Consider the following 17,396-nt stretch of genomic DNA (forward strand, 5'->3'; position numbering starts at 1 on the left):
GGTTAGAGGACTTCAACGAATTGTAGTTAAGGATTTAACCATTTTACATGATAATAAAGGTTACATGAAGTTAACAAACAAAACTTGTAGGACTTGAGGTTCCAAAGAAGAAACCTGGACAAATTTCAGCATCATTTATCCACATCATTTGCTTTACGCAAGTGTCATCTCTTTTGCACCGGCAAAAATGAATTGAAAGGTATATAACATTCATTCCGATAATAGTTGTCTATACATACATCGATTTGGAAATCTAATTCTTCGTCTGGCTTTCTCTTCCTATTTTCTTATTATAGACATGATGCACATGTACAGTTGTGGAACACCTGTAACAAGCCTAAGATCCTATGAAATATACTTTTGTCCAAGGAGAAGCTAATGCATCTAAAAAAATCGTAAAAGCTAATGGAAAACTTGTGGGGACGTATAGTACTCGCTCTCACTGAAGAATGGCCTCAAGTCCTCTTGGCACATGAACTCCAAAGGGAAGGAAACTAGGTTGCCTCTGACGGCCTGCAGTCTCCCTGCGGGGTCGGTTCCTACCACTACCATGTCCCCATCTTCCTGGATGATTTCCGCTTTCTCAAGGGCAACACCTAGGTCGATGGTCGTGTGGCCAATTTTCTCCTTCCGGTGAGCAAGGCTTTGCCGAAACTGGGCCCTGCAAGAGGCCGTACATCATATCAGCGACCAAATAATAGACATTTCAGTCAAAATGCCACCCAAATTTTCGTTCAAGAAATAATAGCAACTAAACTAGGAAATATTTCCTTCATTCGTTTTACCTGGAGTGGATGTGATCATTGGGAACACACAAGAAGACATCTTGGTAGATGGCAGTGTTCGCCTGTCATGTAACAATTTGTTAGACATGCTGTGAGTAGATCATTGGATGGAAAATTCTCAGCTGTTGAAGGTCGCAACGTTCAGGAATAACAGTGCAATGATTAAAAAACAAATACTCCTAGTAACATTCACAGGGTTCCCAGGTTGAGACTTGAGAGGTTAGTACAGAGCAAACTAGTACTTAAAGATACAATATATCCATTTCACTGACCTTAGCAGTCGCCGTCCAGATGTTTTTGTATGTCGAATCAGCCACAGGATCCATGATTTGATTAACCTGTTGGTGAGAACAAACAATGAGCAGAATGAGACTTTCACGGCTCTGTTTTCCACATGCACCACAAAGTGAGGAACCACTCATCAAAACTGAAAACATAAAAGCTTCCTTTATATGTAACCAGTATCAATTATTGAAACCACTCATCAAAACTCAAAACATAAAAGTTTCCTTCATATGGAACCGCTCATCAATTATGTTCACTTAAGTCTGATATAATAGAAAAAATTGAGATCACAGGTTCAAGCATATTACGATTTGGCAAAATACTAGTTAGGATGGTGCATATATATGAGAGAAAAAATGAAGCAAAAGTTTCCACTTCAGCGCTTCGGCATTTGAACAAGACTCAGATGTCACACAAACTAGTACAACAAACAAAGACAAAAACACAGGCTATAAGTCTTGCTTTTCGCCCATCCAACTGCTTATATCTTTATTGTAGACTCAAGTATCACATCGTGATTAAGTTGACTGACGATAGTGTCCAAACCTCTCCTGCATGAAGACCAAGGTGTTCTGCCCACAGAGAAAGGCGCAAGCTAAGAGAGAACTTCCCAGCTTCCCAAGGACTTCCATCCATTGTTGAACTGACCATCTCTTTATCTTCAATAATCATACCAATCTAATAAAACATTGTAAAGTCAAGAAGAGGTTCAGAGCAGATTACCCAAGTAACCTAACCCACTAAGCATGTCACTTAATATTTGACTATTTGCAGCTGACCAAGAAAAAGGGTAATCTTCGGAAAGATAATTCTCTATTCAGGAAACTAGTAGTTCTGCATGTAGTGTAAGGCACGCATTATATATTGCAGAACTTTAGGACTAAACTGATAGGATCCCTTCTATACTTTACTCAAAATAGCATTTGAGTAATATGCAAACATACAAGCATGCAGAATTATAATTAAGCCATACCTCAGAATCCCTTGATCCAAGCAAGCTTCTATCGTTTATATTTGCTGAGCCAATCAGTGTCATGCGATCATCAATGATCATCAACTTACTGTGTACATATATCTGCAGCATTCAGATTGTTAGCAAAACAAAGAAGAGAAAAAACTAGAAAGGGGGAGGAAGAAAATTGATCATTAGCCTATAGCCAGGACCTAGGAAGGTAACAGAAGACTTCTGAATAGAAAACATGGTTCATTAATTGAGGTGCTTCTTTACCTGATTGGTGACCAAGGGCCCTCCATCACCTAGTCTACCATGTGCTCTAAGCCCATAAAACGAGATATAATCATGTGCTTTTGAGCCAACTACATCATATAGATTCTTAAGTATTGAATTAGACCCTCTACAAATAGTCCGGTATTGCCAATGCATAATTGCCCTCACAGATGCAGCGCCACCATCATCAATACCTCCCTGTAATTAAATATATAAACAAGTAGCCAAGAGAAAACATTAAGAAAAATCAGTAATTGCTACACGGCACATTACCTGAAAACCAGGTAAAAGTGGTATGACGATGATAACCCGAAAGCACCTTTTCTCCTTTTCTGCTCTAAGTATCCTTCTGTATAATGCCTCTAATACTCGGTTTTTAATTGTGTCATCTCCTGAAAGACCTGATATGAAAAATTGATTCTGCAAAGACCAGCAGAAAGAAGTTCAGAAAAATGGCGCGAGTATGAACTGTAATTATGTGCATGTTGGAATTTCAGTACTCCATAGATTCTCAAACTTATGACCATAATACACCCAATCAATTATTATTTGAAATTTTGAACATTTCAAAATAAAATAATAAGAGAAAAAGCAGAAGATATACAACACCTCAATATATACAAAATGTTCTGCCTTCTCAATGAGAGAAAAATAGGCGTTGTGAATGCTTCCTTCAATTTGAGTTGTTCCAGCCGACCATGGACCAACACTTCTAATAACCTGAATCAAAGGAGAGGACACACAAAAGCTTACATCTTTTCATTAAGCAGAAAAACAGAGTGTAATTAGGGGTGTGCAAGTACGGTATGAGGTCAACCTGTACAAAACAACGATAAATCAGCTAGTTTATTTTCCTTCACAAACTGCAACTTGACCTACGGACCTAGTACAAAGAAATGAACTAACGGTTCTGGCGGGTTGAGCTCAAACTGTACTTGCATGCCCCTAAGTGTAATTACAAGGTTTTAAGCCATGAGTCTTCTGAGCCCAATGAAAAAAAGCCCACACAAACCCAACAAAGCACAGAATGGACATCTAGCAACCTGCAGTCGTAAGCATTCTATGAACGCTAAGCTTCGGCTATGATGCCATGGGCAACTGACACAAAATCACGAACCTCTAACTGCAAGACTATACTGTTCCTCTCATACCAAGTGGAAAGTATATACATGTCTTGATTATGGTGTTTATATGTTGTTAAATCAAGCTATAATACCGCCATATGCCCCCAAACAGACACAAAAGTAGCCAGCCAATTTATTCCTATCTAATATGCGGTTACTAATGAAAAATATTATTTTTGGATAAACAGTTAAGCTTCTTCCTTTTGAACGTTACTTCTTGAAGTGATAATATCATGGTGAATAATTCTGAGCTGCATGCGGTAAGAAGACAGTCTTCCATGGATAAATTTGTGAACAAAAAATAATCTATAAGGTAAAACATGGTAGGAATTGATAAATTATTAAATTGATCAATTCTTCGTTGCAACTAGCATGAACTGACCTGACAACGGCAAGTTGCTTGAGGACCAACCTCTCCTACATCAAGCACAGAGGCAACCTGGCTTCCTCTCTCCTGTGTCTCCCACCACTCCTTGTCTATGTGGCGTACATTTGCTTTAGATGTGTTATTATGATGTATAACAACTGAAACCTCAGGAGAGCCAAGATTGTCCACAAAACCTTTCATCTGTAAATCCTGAGAACAAAGATCTTGTTTCGCCTTTCGGTTTGACAGTGGCTGCTTGAAATTGGTTTGATTTGGGTGATCTAAATGACCATGATTGATGTCTAACTTCAGGCCTAGATCGCCATTACGCAAATCCAGGTGATCAGGCTCTTGAGGCAAGAGCAACGGAATGTCCTGGTATGATGCTGGTGCAGTCAAGGTGCTTTGCCTCCTCACTTTGATATCTTTATCTTGAGTTTGTTTACTCTCTGTCTCACAATTTGTGTCTTTGCTATTGCCCATGTAATGGGGAATTACCATATGATGATGAGGCATAAGTAAGGGAATTGCCTGCTCGTTTGGTGCTTTATTCCTCTGCATAAAAGTGGAATCATCAAGTTCCAAAAAATATAGGGTTGCAAACTATTTATATAGTCATCAAACCGACCTTTGCATAGTTCCAGCGCTGAACAAAATGTCTTGCTACATCTCGACATGCTGGACCATAAACAGCACACTGAACATCATGCCAGGGCATGCGAGGGTACTTAGTACGATCAAGCTCATCTTTCATTGTGTCCTCCCAAGAATTCGGCTCTGATTCTCTAAAACAGGGTAAAAGCAACAACAATAAGAATGAGAAACAAACCCAAAGACCTTACAGAAAACTTATGCTTAAATCAAAGCTAAAAATACAATCAGCGCAAGAAATTACCTCGGGTTGTAATAATCCTTTCCTGGCCACGTTGAAGGAGGGAAATCCACAACTTTGTGCTCAGGGGTATCATAACGGCCAAAGCATAAATCAAGACCTCCGATGTAGCAAACTTGATTGTCAACAATAACAATTTTCTCATGGTGGGACCTTAAAGACATATAAAAGAGTTGAAATGTAAGAATTTAATCAACTCCTACAAACAGATAGCAAGTCTAAGCTTTTCATAGTACCATAAGTATATGCCAGTTGAGAAATGATCAGGGTAGCGCAGAACTTTAACATTTTCATGAATGTTAAGCAGCCTTTGTTTACTGTACATGCTGTTAATTTTCAATGCAAGAGAAACTTCCTTGTATAGAAGAATGTAAATCTGCAAAAACAAACAATACTACATTTATTAGTCAAATTTATATTTGGTAAAACTGAATACTGACAAAAATTAGAAACTAATTTGTGCTAACGCAGTAGTAAACATTGACTACTTACATAGGAGATAACTACAAGCAAACACTGTTCAGTGTGCAGTATTACGTTTTTTTTCTTTTTTACAGATGTGGCCATTTTCACATCTTAAAATCCCCTCTATGCCATGGTATAGGCTTTGCAATCCCCGATTTGACACCTAATAATTACTTATTACATGTATGCCACCAGATACCTACTTTCTTATAAGAAACTAACAGACTGTAAAAGTGACACCCGCCAATATTGGCCCTCCTTCCTCCTGTCTTACTGGGAGTGGGCCTATACTAGCCACAATAACTGCATCAGACCTCTTGCTCCCACACATGTTCCAGAAAGTGCAAAAAGCCATGTCATTCCGTGCATTGCGACCAGATAATTGACCAGAAGAGTGATCCCAATAGCAGAGATGGTGAGAGGAAGGTATCTTGCTTGTACTGTCACCCTTCTCTCTTAACTCAGTACTCTACAGTCTAGACACAAAGGGCATACAGCGACAAAGTTCTAACACTTTATCTGATACAAAACACTGTAAAACAATAATTACCTGTACACCTCGCTTTGCCCTCGATTCCAGAAGAATATCAAGCCTGGAAGACCCATGATACTGGAAAGGGCGTCGAAGGTACAATTCTGGGCAGAGCCACCAATCAGTAATAAATATCTGCACTAAATTTAATTTATTTTACATGACATGCCAACAATACAATTTTCTGCAGAAACCACAATGAAATTGATGAAAAACTGACCTCTGATTTGGCTTGCTCAATGGAAGAAGCAATAGCGTCAAATGCTGATTGCCCATCTATAAACCATTGTACGGTACTACCATCTTCAGTCAAGCCCCTAGGTGGTGCAAATGAACCAAAACGATGAGGGTGACACCACCCCTCTGGAAGGCGCCGAGCAGCATTTATTGCAGCTACCCAATCTTTTACTTTGGCAGAACTTCTTGTTCTCAATTTCATTGTCCTCCCCCCAGAAGATACCTTCCACAAGGAACAGTGTTAGCAAAATCAGACTGAAAAGACCGATGCCTTGTCTATTTTGTACCACTATGTTGCTTCCCATAGAAAAATAGAAGGCAATATCAGATATCCTTGACCTTTTTTATACTCCCTCCGTCCATCAATAGATGTCGGAAGGTTCGTCTAAATTCGGATGTATCTATGCACTAGAGTGTCCAGATACATTCGAATTTAGACAAACTTTGGACATCTAAAAATAGACAGAGGTAGTATTATATTTGAGCTACATAAATGCAATATCAAAATAAATGCAATCTACAGTTTTCAGTCTACAAGGAACAGTGTTACCAAAATCAGACTGAAAAGATCGATAACTTGTCTATTTTGTACACTATGTTGCTTGCCATAGAAAAATGGAAGGCAATATCAGATAAGCACTTGACCTTTTTTGTTATTATATTGGGTCTTCCACTGAGGGAGCTGTAAAGCTGTTGTACGTTTATAAAAGGGAAAGAGGTACCTCAAATCCAAAATGCAATGGATTGCGTTCTTTGATCTCCTTTGCTAGAGTGATTTGACCATCTCCATTTCTAGCCAGGTGATGTGACACATCAAAGATAATTATATCCAGCAGCTTTGGATCAAAAGGATCTTGGAGCAAAGCCAAGAATCCTGGCTTCAGTACAGCCCAGACCTATTAATAAGTGTTCAACTTCCCAGCTCAAATACAAGGATGGAATCATGGCAATATGTGAATAAAATTATACCATACTGCTAAGTACCTTTTGCCAGCTACTACTGCAGAAACGAAAACAGCTAGATGAACAGCATCCCTCTGTACTATTTGTGTCAATTTTTGGCAAGTGTCCAACTGTAACATAATCTTCCTTTAGCTTAGGGCCATACTCTGGCAAAAACGATAACAGAGAGACTTCCAAAAATTTGCAAACCTGCATTTTTAAAAGATATTATGGTCGAGAACAAGCAGCAGCAGGATTGAGTCTAAACAGTTGAGATACACAATGTCATCGTGATGTATAGATTTCACTATTTCAACCAAAATAGACAGGATATAAAACTACCAACACAAATGCCTCTGGGTACCTCTCGTAGGTTGACAATATCCAAATTCCCTAAGAAATGGTTCAGATATTCTTGCATGGCAACCTTTGCACGATCAGAAATGGACTGCTGACGACCAAGCGCTGGTCGAATGACAGGCAGAACAGCACTTGAGGGAACATTTCTGCACCATAGTTTAAGATATCTTGTAATGAAAATATGCTTACGCAAACTTATGGGTATCTACTCCAAACACCTCAGCACAATGTTTGCAAAGACTATCATTGAAGTGTCCATATTTTCCTTAGTCCACTGAGGCCAATATCATTAATAAGGACAGCAATTTACCTAGCTTTGGCAGAGTGATCATCATGGTGGGGAAGAACATGCACATCATCTGCTTCTTCATCATCATGCACAACTGGCATATGCTCACCTATTCCCAGATTTTGAAGCCATTCTTTGACCTTCAGTAACAAAGAAGAGAAGGAATTCTTCAGTGTCATGCGGGTATAAACTGGCAGTCAAATACAGGCAGTGGAAATATGAGAAGAAACGCTTGTGTTTAGAATGCATATTTTCACGCAGGCATGGAATGCCATTTTTGGAACAAATCTTCGTTTGCTTGCCGAAGTAAGTGAAAAAATTGCAAAACATGGACAAGGAAGTGTGAAACAGTAAATCAGAGGCAATTCTAAAATTTTCTGTTGTTTTTGTACATTTATTTCGTAAATGTTTTAAAACGGCTGTGATGTTGAATTACAGCATAAAACGCTTCACCATAAAAGACGGATAAAGTAGCTACAGCTCAAATTAATCTTGATTGTTACTTGACCAACCTGTTCCTGCTTCTCATGGAATTCTTCAAGAAATGCACGTCTCTTCAACGTAAAATGGAGATATAGAACCTGTGAAGCCTTCTTGTATAGGGGCCACCTAAACTGATAGAAGAACAAGTTAAATTACAGAATGGCACATAAAGATAATATAACATTGGTTAGACATGGTTAGAAACCATGTTCATGAGCAAAAAAAACAAGAACAATACCCACATTATTACATTAACATCCAACTATATACCCGTTCAAGGCATTCTGAATTATGTCGGCCTTACAATTGCCCATGAAGGACAAAAAAAAAGCTGAATCTCATAAGCATGGAATCTAACGATGGAGGCCTGAATGCGGAGAGTTTGCAAGCATTTGCATGAAACCGGTGGAATTCAGACCAGAATTCAAGGAAACGGACACCCATCCGTGCAATCGCTGTATTGCCCACTGACATTATTGCAATGTGCCAACGACAACACAGCATAATGCAGCCCACTTTTGGGTCCTGCGTTTGGAGCACTTGTAAGTAGAGAATCCCCGAACCTTAAGCCAGGGGATTCCACTCCGAGTGGTACCGCGCAGGCATCGAAGAAACAGATCACCGAAGAGGCAGGCAATTGAGGAGATAATTAATTCTACTGGGCACCAACAACAATGCCCAGCACATCACATCTGTTAATAGAAAAATAATAATAATAATGCCCGGCACAATGGACGCCGCCCAATCCAACCCCATAGCACCGAATCACGCACGCAGCGATAGACATCCACAGGGTCGGAAACAAGGCCTCGAATCTGAAGAGGAGGAGGAGGAGCGCACGGACGGACCTGCTTGTACTGGACCTCGACGGTGTATGAGAGCAGCATGGGCGTGATGTCCCCGGCGTCTGGGCGCGAGACCGCGACGATCCTGGCGCGCGGCAGCTCGTCGAACACCCGCGCGGAGTCCGGCAGCCGGAAGGACGCCGACGAGGCCTCCGGGCCCGGCTCCGGCTCGGGCGGCATCCGCACGTACCTTTGGGCGTGATGCAGGTCCTCCTCCTCCTCCTCGGGCTGCTCCCTGTTCATAGAAGAATCCTAGTGCGATTTCCGCACGGTGTTTCTGTTGGGAGTTGAGGTGCGGAACGCGAAGCAGGAACAGGAATCTGATGGAAGGTAAGAGGTGACCGACTGACGATGGTTGTCGCAAAGACAGATTTGGGATTTTCTTTCTTTCTTTTGTGCTCTCATGATCTGCCTGCGTCGAGGTCGGTATTCAGGACTGCTCGGCTCGGAGTCGGAAGTGCATGGATGGGCATATGGACGTGTTTAGCTTTTACCCCACTCGTTTCCGGTTGGCTGGTGGGCCAGCGGGCTCACCCTCCTACTCCTACATGGCAAGTGTGGGATGTGTGTTTGCACTTCTACATCCTCCTAGGATTTCAAGATCTCCGACTTTGTTTAATTGTAAGGTAATTGCATCCGCGGTACATAATTTTGTACTACTTCGGATGCATTTTATACAAACACTTGCCAATTGTGGTAGCGCGGTATGTGCGATTCCGGGTGCATTTTAATGCAAAACAACCACAAAACGACATTTGACAGTGCCACGCTGGAAAAGGTCGCGAGCTCGACCGTTGCGAGTTTTGCAAAACCCCCTAACTTCATTCCACTTTGCAAAAGGGCAGGCCACGTGACTAGAGAGGGGGAAACCCCTAATTCCGTCTCTTCTGACCAAATCCCTAGCGACGTGCTAGGCGCGAGTGGCGGTGGCGTCAAGTGTGTGTGAGGAGGTAGGAGTTGGCGGCCACACTAGGGAGGGGAAAATTGTGAGGTCTAACCTAATGCTTATTTCTTATAAAATTTACACTACATGATTCTTCTGAGATAATTTTCATAGGATCTCAATCCTACATAAATCTTTCAACAATCACACGAATCAGACGAGCCATAAAAGATAATATATGCTGGTTTTTCAGATTTACAATTGATGCCGATAAAATCAGCACAAGGTACCGGATTCTCTTATGTGTGTATGTAAGTCTGTTTCTTTTACAAACTTTCGCCATCAAAAAAAGAACTGGCGTCGTGGCTCGACTAAATCTTTTTTGGCTTATGATAATGAAGATTCAAATAAACCATAGCAACAATGGGTAGCTCAGGAGAGCCGTGCTACTGAGTGCGTAGTATGTTCCATGGGCAAGTAGAAGCCATCATGGTACAAAAATCCAGGCGCTAGTTCCACTCGTTTTTTTTTACTACAGTGATGGCTTTTATCTAGTCCATCTTAGTACAGATGTATACTACTCAAAAACGCTTGTCGTGGTTTTAATTTAAAGTTAAACTGAAATCATGATAGGATTTCCAGATCTCCAACTTAATATTTAATTATTAAGGTAATTGCATCCGTGGTACACAAACTTGTACTTCAGTGTGCATCTTAAACAAAAAACTTGCCAATTGTGGTAGCGCGGTACGCTTCGTTTCGGGTGCATTTTAAACAAAAATTTGCCAATTGTGGCAGCGCGGTACGTGCGTTTCGGGTGCATTTTAGTGCAAAACGACCACCAACGACATTTGGTAGTGCCACGTTTTGCAGAACCCCCTAACTTCATTCCACTTTGCAAAAAACGCCCCACCACGTGACTGGAATGGGAAAACCCCCAATTCCCAAATTGGGTCTCTTTTGACCAAATCCCTAGCTCGATACCGAGTGGCGGCGTGCTGGGCGACGTGCTGGGGACGAGTGGTGGTGGTGTCAATTGTGTGTGAGGAGGTAGGAGTGGTGGCCAGAGTAGAGAGGGAAAAATCATGAGGTCTAACCTAATGCTTATTTCTTATAAAATTTACACTACGAGTACAAGATTCTCCTGCGATGATTTTCATAGAATCTCAATCCTACATAAATCTTTTAGAAATCCCATGAATCAAACGAGCCATAAAAATAATATATATTGACTTTTAAGATTTATAATTGATGCCGATAAAATCAGCACAAGGTACAGGATTCTCTTATGTGTGTATGTAAGTCTGCTCCTTTTAGGAACTTTTGCAATATGACTAACTAGTGTAGTGCCCGACTAGATTTTTCTTTGGCTCTTCTTTTTAAGATAACGAAGATTCAAATATACCGGAGCAACAACGGCTAGCTCAGGAGAGTCGTGCTACTGAGCATGTCCCATGGGCAAGTAGAAGCCATCATGGTACAAAAATCCAGGCACTAGTTCCACTCGTTTTTTTTTCTTATAGAGTGATGGCTTTTATCTAGTCCATCTTAGTGTAGAATTATACTACCCTCCGTTTTATAACGTTTTTATGGTTTAAATTTAAATTTAAACTAAAATCACGATAAGAATCAAGAAAAACGGACTGGGTACTAAATTGGATATTACTCTAAGAGCATCTTTAGGAAGCGCCAGAAGGTGCGCCGGCGACACACTATAGGAGCGCCGACACCTGCTCCTCAATTTGTGAGAGGCTGCACACATCGGTGACCCCTAAAAGAAACCATAAAAAGGAATAAAACAAATTTTAAATGAGATAGAAATATTACATAGGCTTCATTTTACATAGTTGCAAAATGTGAAATATCAATGAAACCTATACTAGAGGCTAGTGATGGTCTCCGCCGTCTTCGATGTGAAAAAGAACACCCATTCACCCAAACTAGAGGGTTATGGTTATCGTTTGCGTCTTCATCGCTGCATGCAGAGGAATGCAGAGGAACAAGGTACAGAAACCTACCCTAGTGGCTTCAATTGGCAATCTCCATCTTCGCTGCAAAGAAATAACATCCAGAAGCCTAAACTACAAGCTTATGCTCATCGTCGTTGGCGTCGTCATCGGCGTCGTCGCCGCCTTCATCGCTGTTTGTCACCATAGTAGTGCCTATGACAGGATGTGTCATCAAACACCTTCACCCTGAGCGGCTGAGCTTTGATACGTCTCAAACATATCTATAATTTTTGATGCTGCATGCTTGTTTTACACTAATTCATATATGTTTTTTCTTACACTTCGATGCACTTTTACATGGTTTCCGGCACTAACTTATTAACAAGATGCCACAGTGTCAGTTTCCTGTTTTCTGCTATTTTTGTATTTCAGAAAAGTTGTACAGGAAATATTCTCGGAACTGAATGAAACAAAAGCCGAAGTTAATATTTTACCGAAATGAAGACGAAGTCCAGAGGGGGGTCGAAGAGGCGCCACAGGGCGGCTAGACCATCCCATGGCGCGACCTGGGTGTGGCCCACGCCTAGGGGTGGTGTGGGCCCCCCAGGCACCCCACCGACCTAAATCCTCTACCTATTTATACATCTTCTCGAGAAAACCTTGGATACCCGAACCTCCATCCACGAAAAGTTTCATCGCGGTCGCCATCACAGAACCCATCACGAGGGATTCTGAAGCTCTTCCCGGCACCCTGTCGGAGGGTAAAATCATCGCCGGAGGCATCTACATCGCCATGCCCGCCTCCGAAGTGATGCGTGAGTAGTTCATCCCTGGACTATGGGTCCATATCAGTAGCTAGATGGTTGTCTTCTCCAATTTGTGCTTCATGTATAGATCTTGTGAGCTGCCCTACATGATCAAGATCATCCTTATGTAATCCTACATGTTGTGTTTGCTGGGATCTGATGAATATTGTATATTATGTTGAGGTTGATTATATATTCATGTCATATGTTATTTGTAATCTTGCATACTCTCTGTTTGCTAGTAGATACTCTAGCCAAGTAGATGCCCGTGACTCCAATAGGGGGTATTTATGCTCGATAGTAGGTTCATGCCTCTAGTAATCTGGGAGAGTGACAAGAACTTCTAAGATTGTAGATGTGTTGTTGCTACTAGAGAGAAAACAACAATGTTTTATCCAAGGATAGTTATATTGTTTACTTTACACACATTGCTTAATGCGATAATTTGTTGCTTGCGACTTAATACTGAAAGGGGTTCAGACGATAACCGGAAGGTGGATTATTAGTTATAGACGCAGTTGGATTACTGTCTATGTATTATGTTGTAATGCCCAATCAAATATCATAGTAATCATCTTGTCATGTATGGTCGATATTCTGTCAATTAACCAGTTGTAATTTGTTCACCCAACATGCTATTTATCTTTATGGAGAGACACCTCTAGTGAAATATGGACCCCGGTTCATTTCCTTTACACTGATAAATTTATCTATTGCAATCTTTTTCTGTTTACTTTCTGCAAACATCACTTTCCACTTGATACGTCTAATCCTTTGTGTTCAGCAAACCGGTAAGATTGACAACCTCACTGCAAGTTACGGCAAAGTACTTTGGTTGTGTTGTGTGCAGGTTCCACGTTGTTGCTGACGCCGGTAGTGCGCCCTGCCACTAGTCAGCTAGCAACACTTTCAAAAATCACGCCTTTCTCCTACTGGTCGATTAAACCTTTGTTTCGTACTGAGGGAAAACTTGTTGTTGTGCTCATCACACCTTCCTCTTGGGGTTTCCCAACCGCTTCCACAACAACGCTCAGCAAGATTGTCTGGCGCCATCACCGGAGCACCATCAAGATTTTCTGGCGGCGTTGCCGGGGATAAAGAGGATTTCTGCAAGGGGAGTCTCTCATCTCCAATTTCTTTACTTTGTTATAGTTAGTTTACTGTATTTCGTTTTGTTTGCTTTATTAAATAAAAAACACAAAAAAATTAGTTTCCTTTTATAGTTGTCTTTATATCAAAAACACAAAAAAATAGTTTCTTTTATAGTTGTAATTTTGTTCTAGTTCATTATGTTGTTCCCTAAGTACGATCTGAAGGACCTGTCAGTAGGTAGTGGTTCTACAATTGAAAAGGTAACATTGAAGAATTCTTCAATCATGTTAGTAAGCATAAAGATATTGAGGATAAATCTCTGGTAGAACTTGCTCCTAATTATGAAACTGATGTAGCATGTTTAGTTCAAATGTTTGAGGCTAGATTTGTTAGCCTTAATCCTTTTATGCAGCAAATGTTTCTTAAACTCCATGAAATTGATGATGATGAAAAGAAAGACTTTATCCTAGAAACTTTTCTTAGAGTATTTAAAGATGTTGTTATAGAAGCTAGGAAAGTTTTTGATCGGTTTGAGATGCTAGCCTCATGTATAGATATATTTGGTACACTTAAAAAAATAGACCAAACCAAAAATAGGAAAGAAGGTAAAATATCAATACCTTTCAAATTAGTAACAACGCATGATGCTTGGGAAAAGAATTTTGATTGGATTGTTCCTGAAAATCCATTTGATGAAAGTAGTTAACCTAAAAGTGCACAGAAAGGGTCTTCTAAAACTTATATTGATAAAATACAAATCCTTGTTGAAAATACTTCTTGCATTGATCTTAATTCACTTGATACTTGATGTTCGCTCTTGGAAGATCGAGATGTCGCCTAGAGGGGGGGTGAATAGGCAATTAAAAACTCTTACGGATTTGTCTTGTAAGAATGAGGAATTAAACTATCGTTTGGATTACAAGCACAAATACTAAATATGCTAAGCTCAACTAAGTGTAACAATAGCAACTAGAGCTAAGCAAGATAGGCACAAGATATATGTAGCGCAAGTGATAGCAAGATATACGTACTTCAAGCACGATGGCTATCACAAGGAAAGAGAGCTCGGGTATAGAAATAACCGAGGCACGCGGAGACGAGGATGTATTCTCGTGTTCCCTTCCTTTGCAAGAAGGTACGTCACGTTTGGAGGAGTAGAGGTCCCACGAAGGATTCCCCGTGCCACGAAGGCTCACCCTATTCTCCGAACCACACCCACGAAGGATAATGGCCCTTTCCTTATGGCTAGCTTTTCCTCCGCTCCGGAGATGGCAAGCTCCACAACCACTTCACAAGCTCCACGAAGGAGAAGCCCGGGCCCCTTCACAATCTTCCACGAAGAGATCACCGGGGCACCAACCAAGCCAACTAGGAGGTCTCCCTCCAAGAGTAACAAGCTCACGGTCTCTCACTCGAACTAATCGTGGTGGAGAGCTCAACACTATGCAATGATGCAAAGCAAGAACACTAGAGGTGTTCAAGTCCTTCACACTCAAATCCCACCAAAGCAACGAATGCTAGGATGAGATTGGAGAGGAAGAACAATGGGGAAAGTCAACAAAAAACTCCAAGATCTAGATCCCAAGAGTTCCCCTCACTAAGAGGAGAAATGGATTGGTGAAAGTGTAGATCTAGATCTCCTCTCTTAGATCCCTCAAGAATGAGCAAGAATCATGGGGGGAACAAGAGAGAGAGAGCAAGTTCTTCAAAGACAACAATGGAGGAGAGAGAATGGGAAGAACTAACTTGCTCAAGGTGGAAGAAGGGCTATTTATAGCTAGGGAGCAAATAAAACCATTCACAGGGGGCAAACAGCGCGCGGAGAGAGGAAAACGCCCGCGCGGGGGCGAGCCAGCGAGTGGGCCGCGCGCCAGGGAGAGGAGAGGCCGGGCCGGCGGTGCGCCCGGCTGGGCTGGGGGTGGCGCGGGTGGGCCGGTCGGCGACCGGCTCTGAGCAGACCAGGTCGGGGGTGCCACAGATGCCGCCCGGTCGGCACGAGCGCCCGGGCCGGTTTCGGCCGGGTGGGCCGGCGTGTGGGCCGGCAGGCCGGTCGGTCGGCCAGCCGCCCCTCCCTTTTTTCTTTTCTTTTTATTCTTTTCTCTTTTCTCCTTTTTCTTTTTTCTTTAATAACTAATGCTCCCGAACTCCGATTGACATGAAACCAATTTTGTTGGAAAGATAATGACGAATAGAACCCCAAATTTTTTTGTTGGAAATATGGAGACTTCTCACAGAACATTTTAGATGATTTTAGAGAGGGAGTCTCCCACGTCAAGAAACGGTGAAGACGTCCAAACTCGAAAACGCAATAGAAGATGCATGCGGATTCCGTTTTCGATGAACTTGGGCTTGTTGTAAAGCTAGCAACAATCTCAAGAACCTCACACAGAGAAACACCAAGAAGCAATAAGGATATGCAAAGTATGCAAAGGATTGAGCTCCCTAAGACGATGTGATCAAGTTACCCAACCGAAAGCCCCTCTTGATAGTGCGGCTATCTATCCTATAATCCGGTCTCCCATCAACCACCTTGAGACAGGTAAAAGGAAAACCTAGCAAGGCCATACCTTTGCCTTGCGCATCCCGCTTGACCTTGATGATAGCTCTTCAAGGTCTACTCAAATCGGAATGCCACAACTTGATCATTGTTGCTTTGTGAAGACTCACAAATGCTTCTCCATACACTATGATGGGAAAGCCCAATTGATGCACATCTTCACATGTCCATTATCACCAAATGGACGGCAAGCTTCAAGCATGTGATCCACTTGAGATGCTCATCTTGAACTTGCCCAACTCAACCTTGTTCTTCACATTCTTACTTAAGATAGAGCATGGCTAATATTGAGTTCCACATAAGAACTCCATCTTCATTTCTTCTTCTTGATCATATCACATATATATCTTCAAACCGATGATCTTGATACCAATACACAAGATGTATCTTTATTTACATGGCATCCATACTTGAATCCAACACATGGAATACAAGTAGTACCTATGGAATATTCCTTCATATATACTCAATGAAAACATTAGTCCACAGGGGTTGTCATTAATTACCAAAACCACACATAGGGGCAATGTACCCTTACAGCTCTTTTTCTGCGTCTAGTTGAAAGGCGTTAAAGAAAAGCACTCTTGGAAGATAACCCATGTTTATTTACTGTAATTTTTCTATTTGTTGAGTCTTGGAAGTTATTACCTCTGTAATAACCTCCTCTTATCATTTTTATTTTGTTTTTGTGCCAAGAATAGCCTCTAATAGGAAGTTAAGATTTGGGGAAGTAGCTGTACTGAAAATAGATTCTGTGCTGTTACCATACAAAATCGTAGAAATAGCCAGAGCAGAATTTTGAGCTGCCATTTTTTATGCATATGCCCCAGGTTATTATCTAACTTTCTTAGTTGACCACTTTTCGAGATGAGCAACAGGGGATTTTCAAAAATATCGATTTTACCTGCTGTTCTGTGTTGACAGATTTCTACACTATTTGCATTTGCCTCTTAAATCTCTTTCTTTTCGAGTTCTTTTGATCAAAGAGCTTTTTGAAAGTTTGGTACAGTATCTAATTATTTAATAGATGCTTGATATATGTTAGTACCGAACCCAAGTGAATTTGTTTATTTTGATTGTAGTAATGTTGCTAATAAAGAATTGTGTGAAGTTTTGTATGAAGGAAGTTTTCAAGTGTAGGGAGAGAAGAATGATGTGATGGGATGAAGAATGGACAAAAGCTCAAGCTTGAGGATGACCCTACACTCCGATACATATTCAAGAGGTACAAGCATTAAAGCTTGGGGATGCCCAAGGCATCCCCTCTTCATCAAC

At 41.2% G+C, this 17,396-nt stretch overlaps 1 protein-coding gene across 1 annotated transcript; it reads right to left on the bottom strand.

The window, feature by feature from the left end:
• Positions 1 to 169: 169 nt before the first annotated feature.
• On the bottom strand, positions 170 to 9,277 carry LOC127293470 (phospholipase D zeta 1). Its single transcript, XM_051323104.2, has 20 exons — positions 8,838 to 9,277; positions 8,019 to 8,120; positions 7,528 to 7,646; positions 7,222 to 7,363; positions 6,900 to 7,067; positions 6,638 to 6,811; positions 5,899 to 6,138; positions 5,697 to 5,813; positions 4,918 to 5,057; positions 4,685 to 4,834; positions 4,418 to 4,574; positions 3,805 to 4,344; positions 2,908 to 3,018; positions 2,572 to 2,718; positions 2,299 to 2,496; positions 2,044 to 2,145; positions 1,617 to 1,748; positions 1,058 to 1,123; positions 786 to 847; positions 170 to 661 (listed from the first exon to the last, which is right to left on the bottom strand). Exons 1-20 carry the CDS (start codon positions 9,075 to 9,077, stop codon positions 403 to 405), a joined length of 3,366 nt encoding a protein of 1,121 aa, XP_051179064.1. The 5' UTR covers positions 9,078 to 9,277; the 3' UTR covers positions 170 to 402.
• Between the last annotated feature and the right edge of the window lie 8,119 nt (positions 9,278 to 17,396).

Source organism: Lolium perenne, chromosome 3, assembly GCF_019359855.2.
Source record: "Lolium perenne isolate Kyuss_39 chromosome 3, Kyuss_2.0, whole genome shotgun sequence".
Classification (NCBI taxonomy): domain Eukaryota; kingdom Viridiplantae; phylum Streptophyta; class Magnoliopsida; order Poales; family Poaceae; genus Lolium; species Lolium perenne.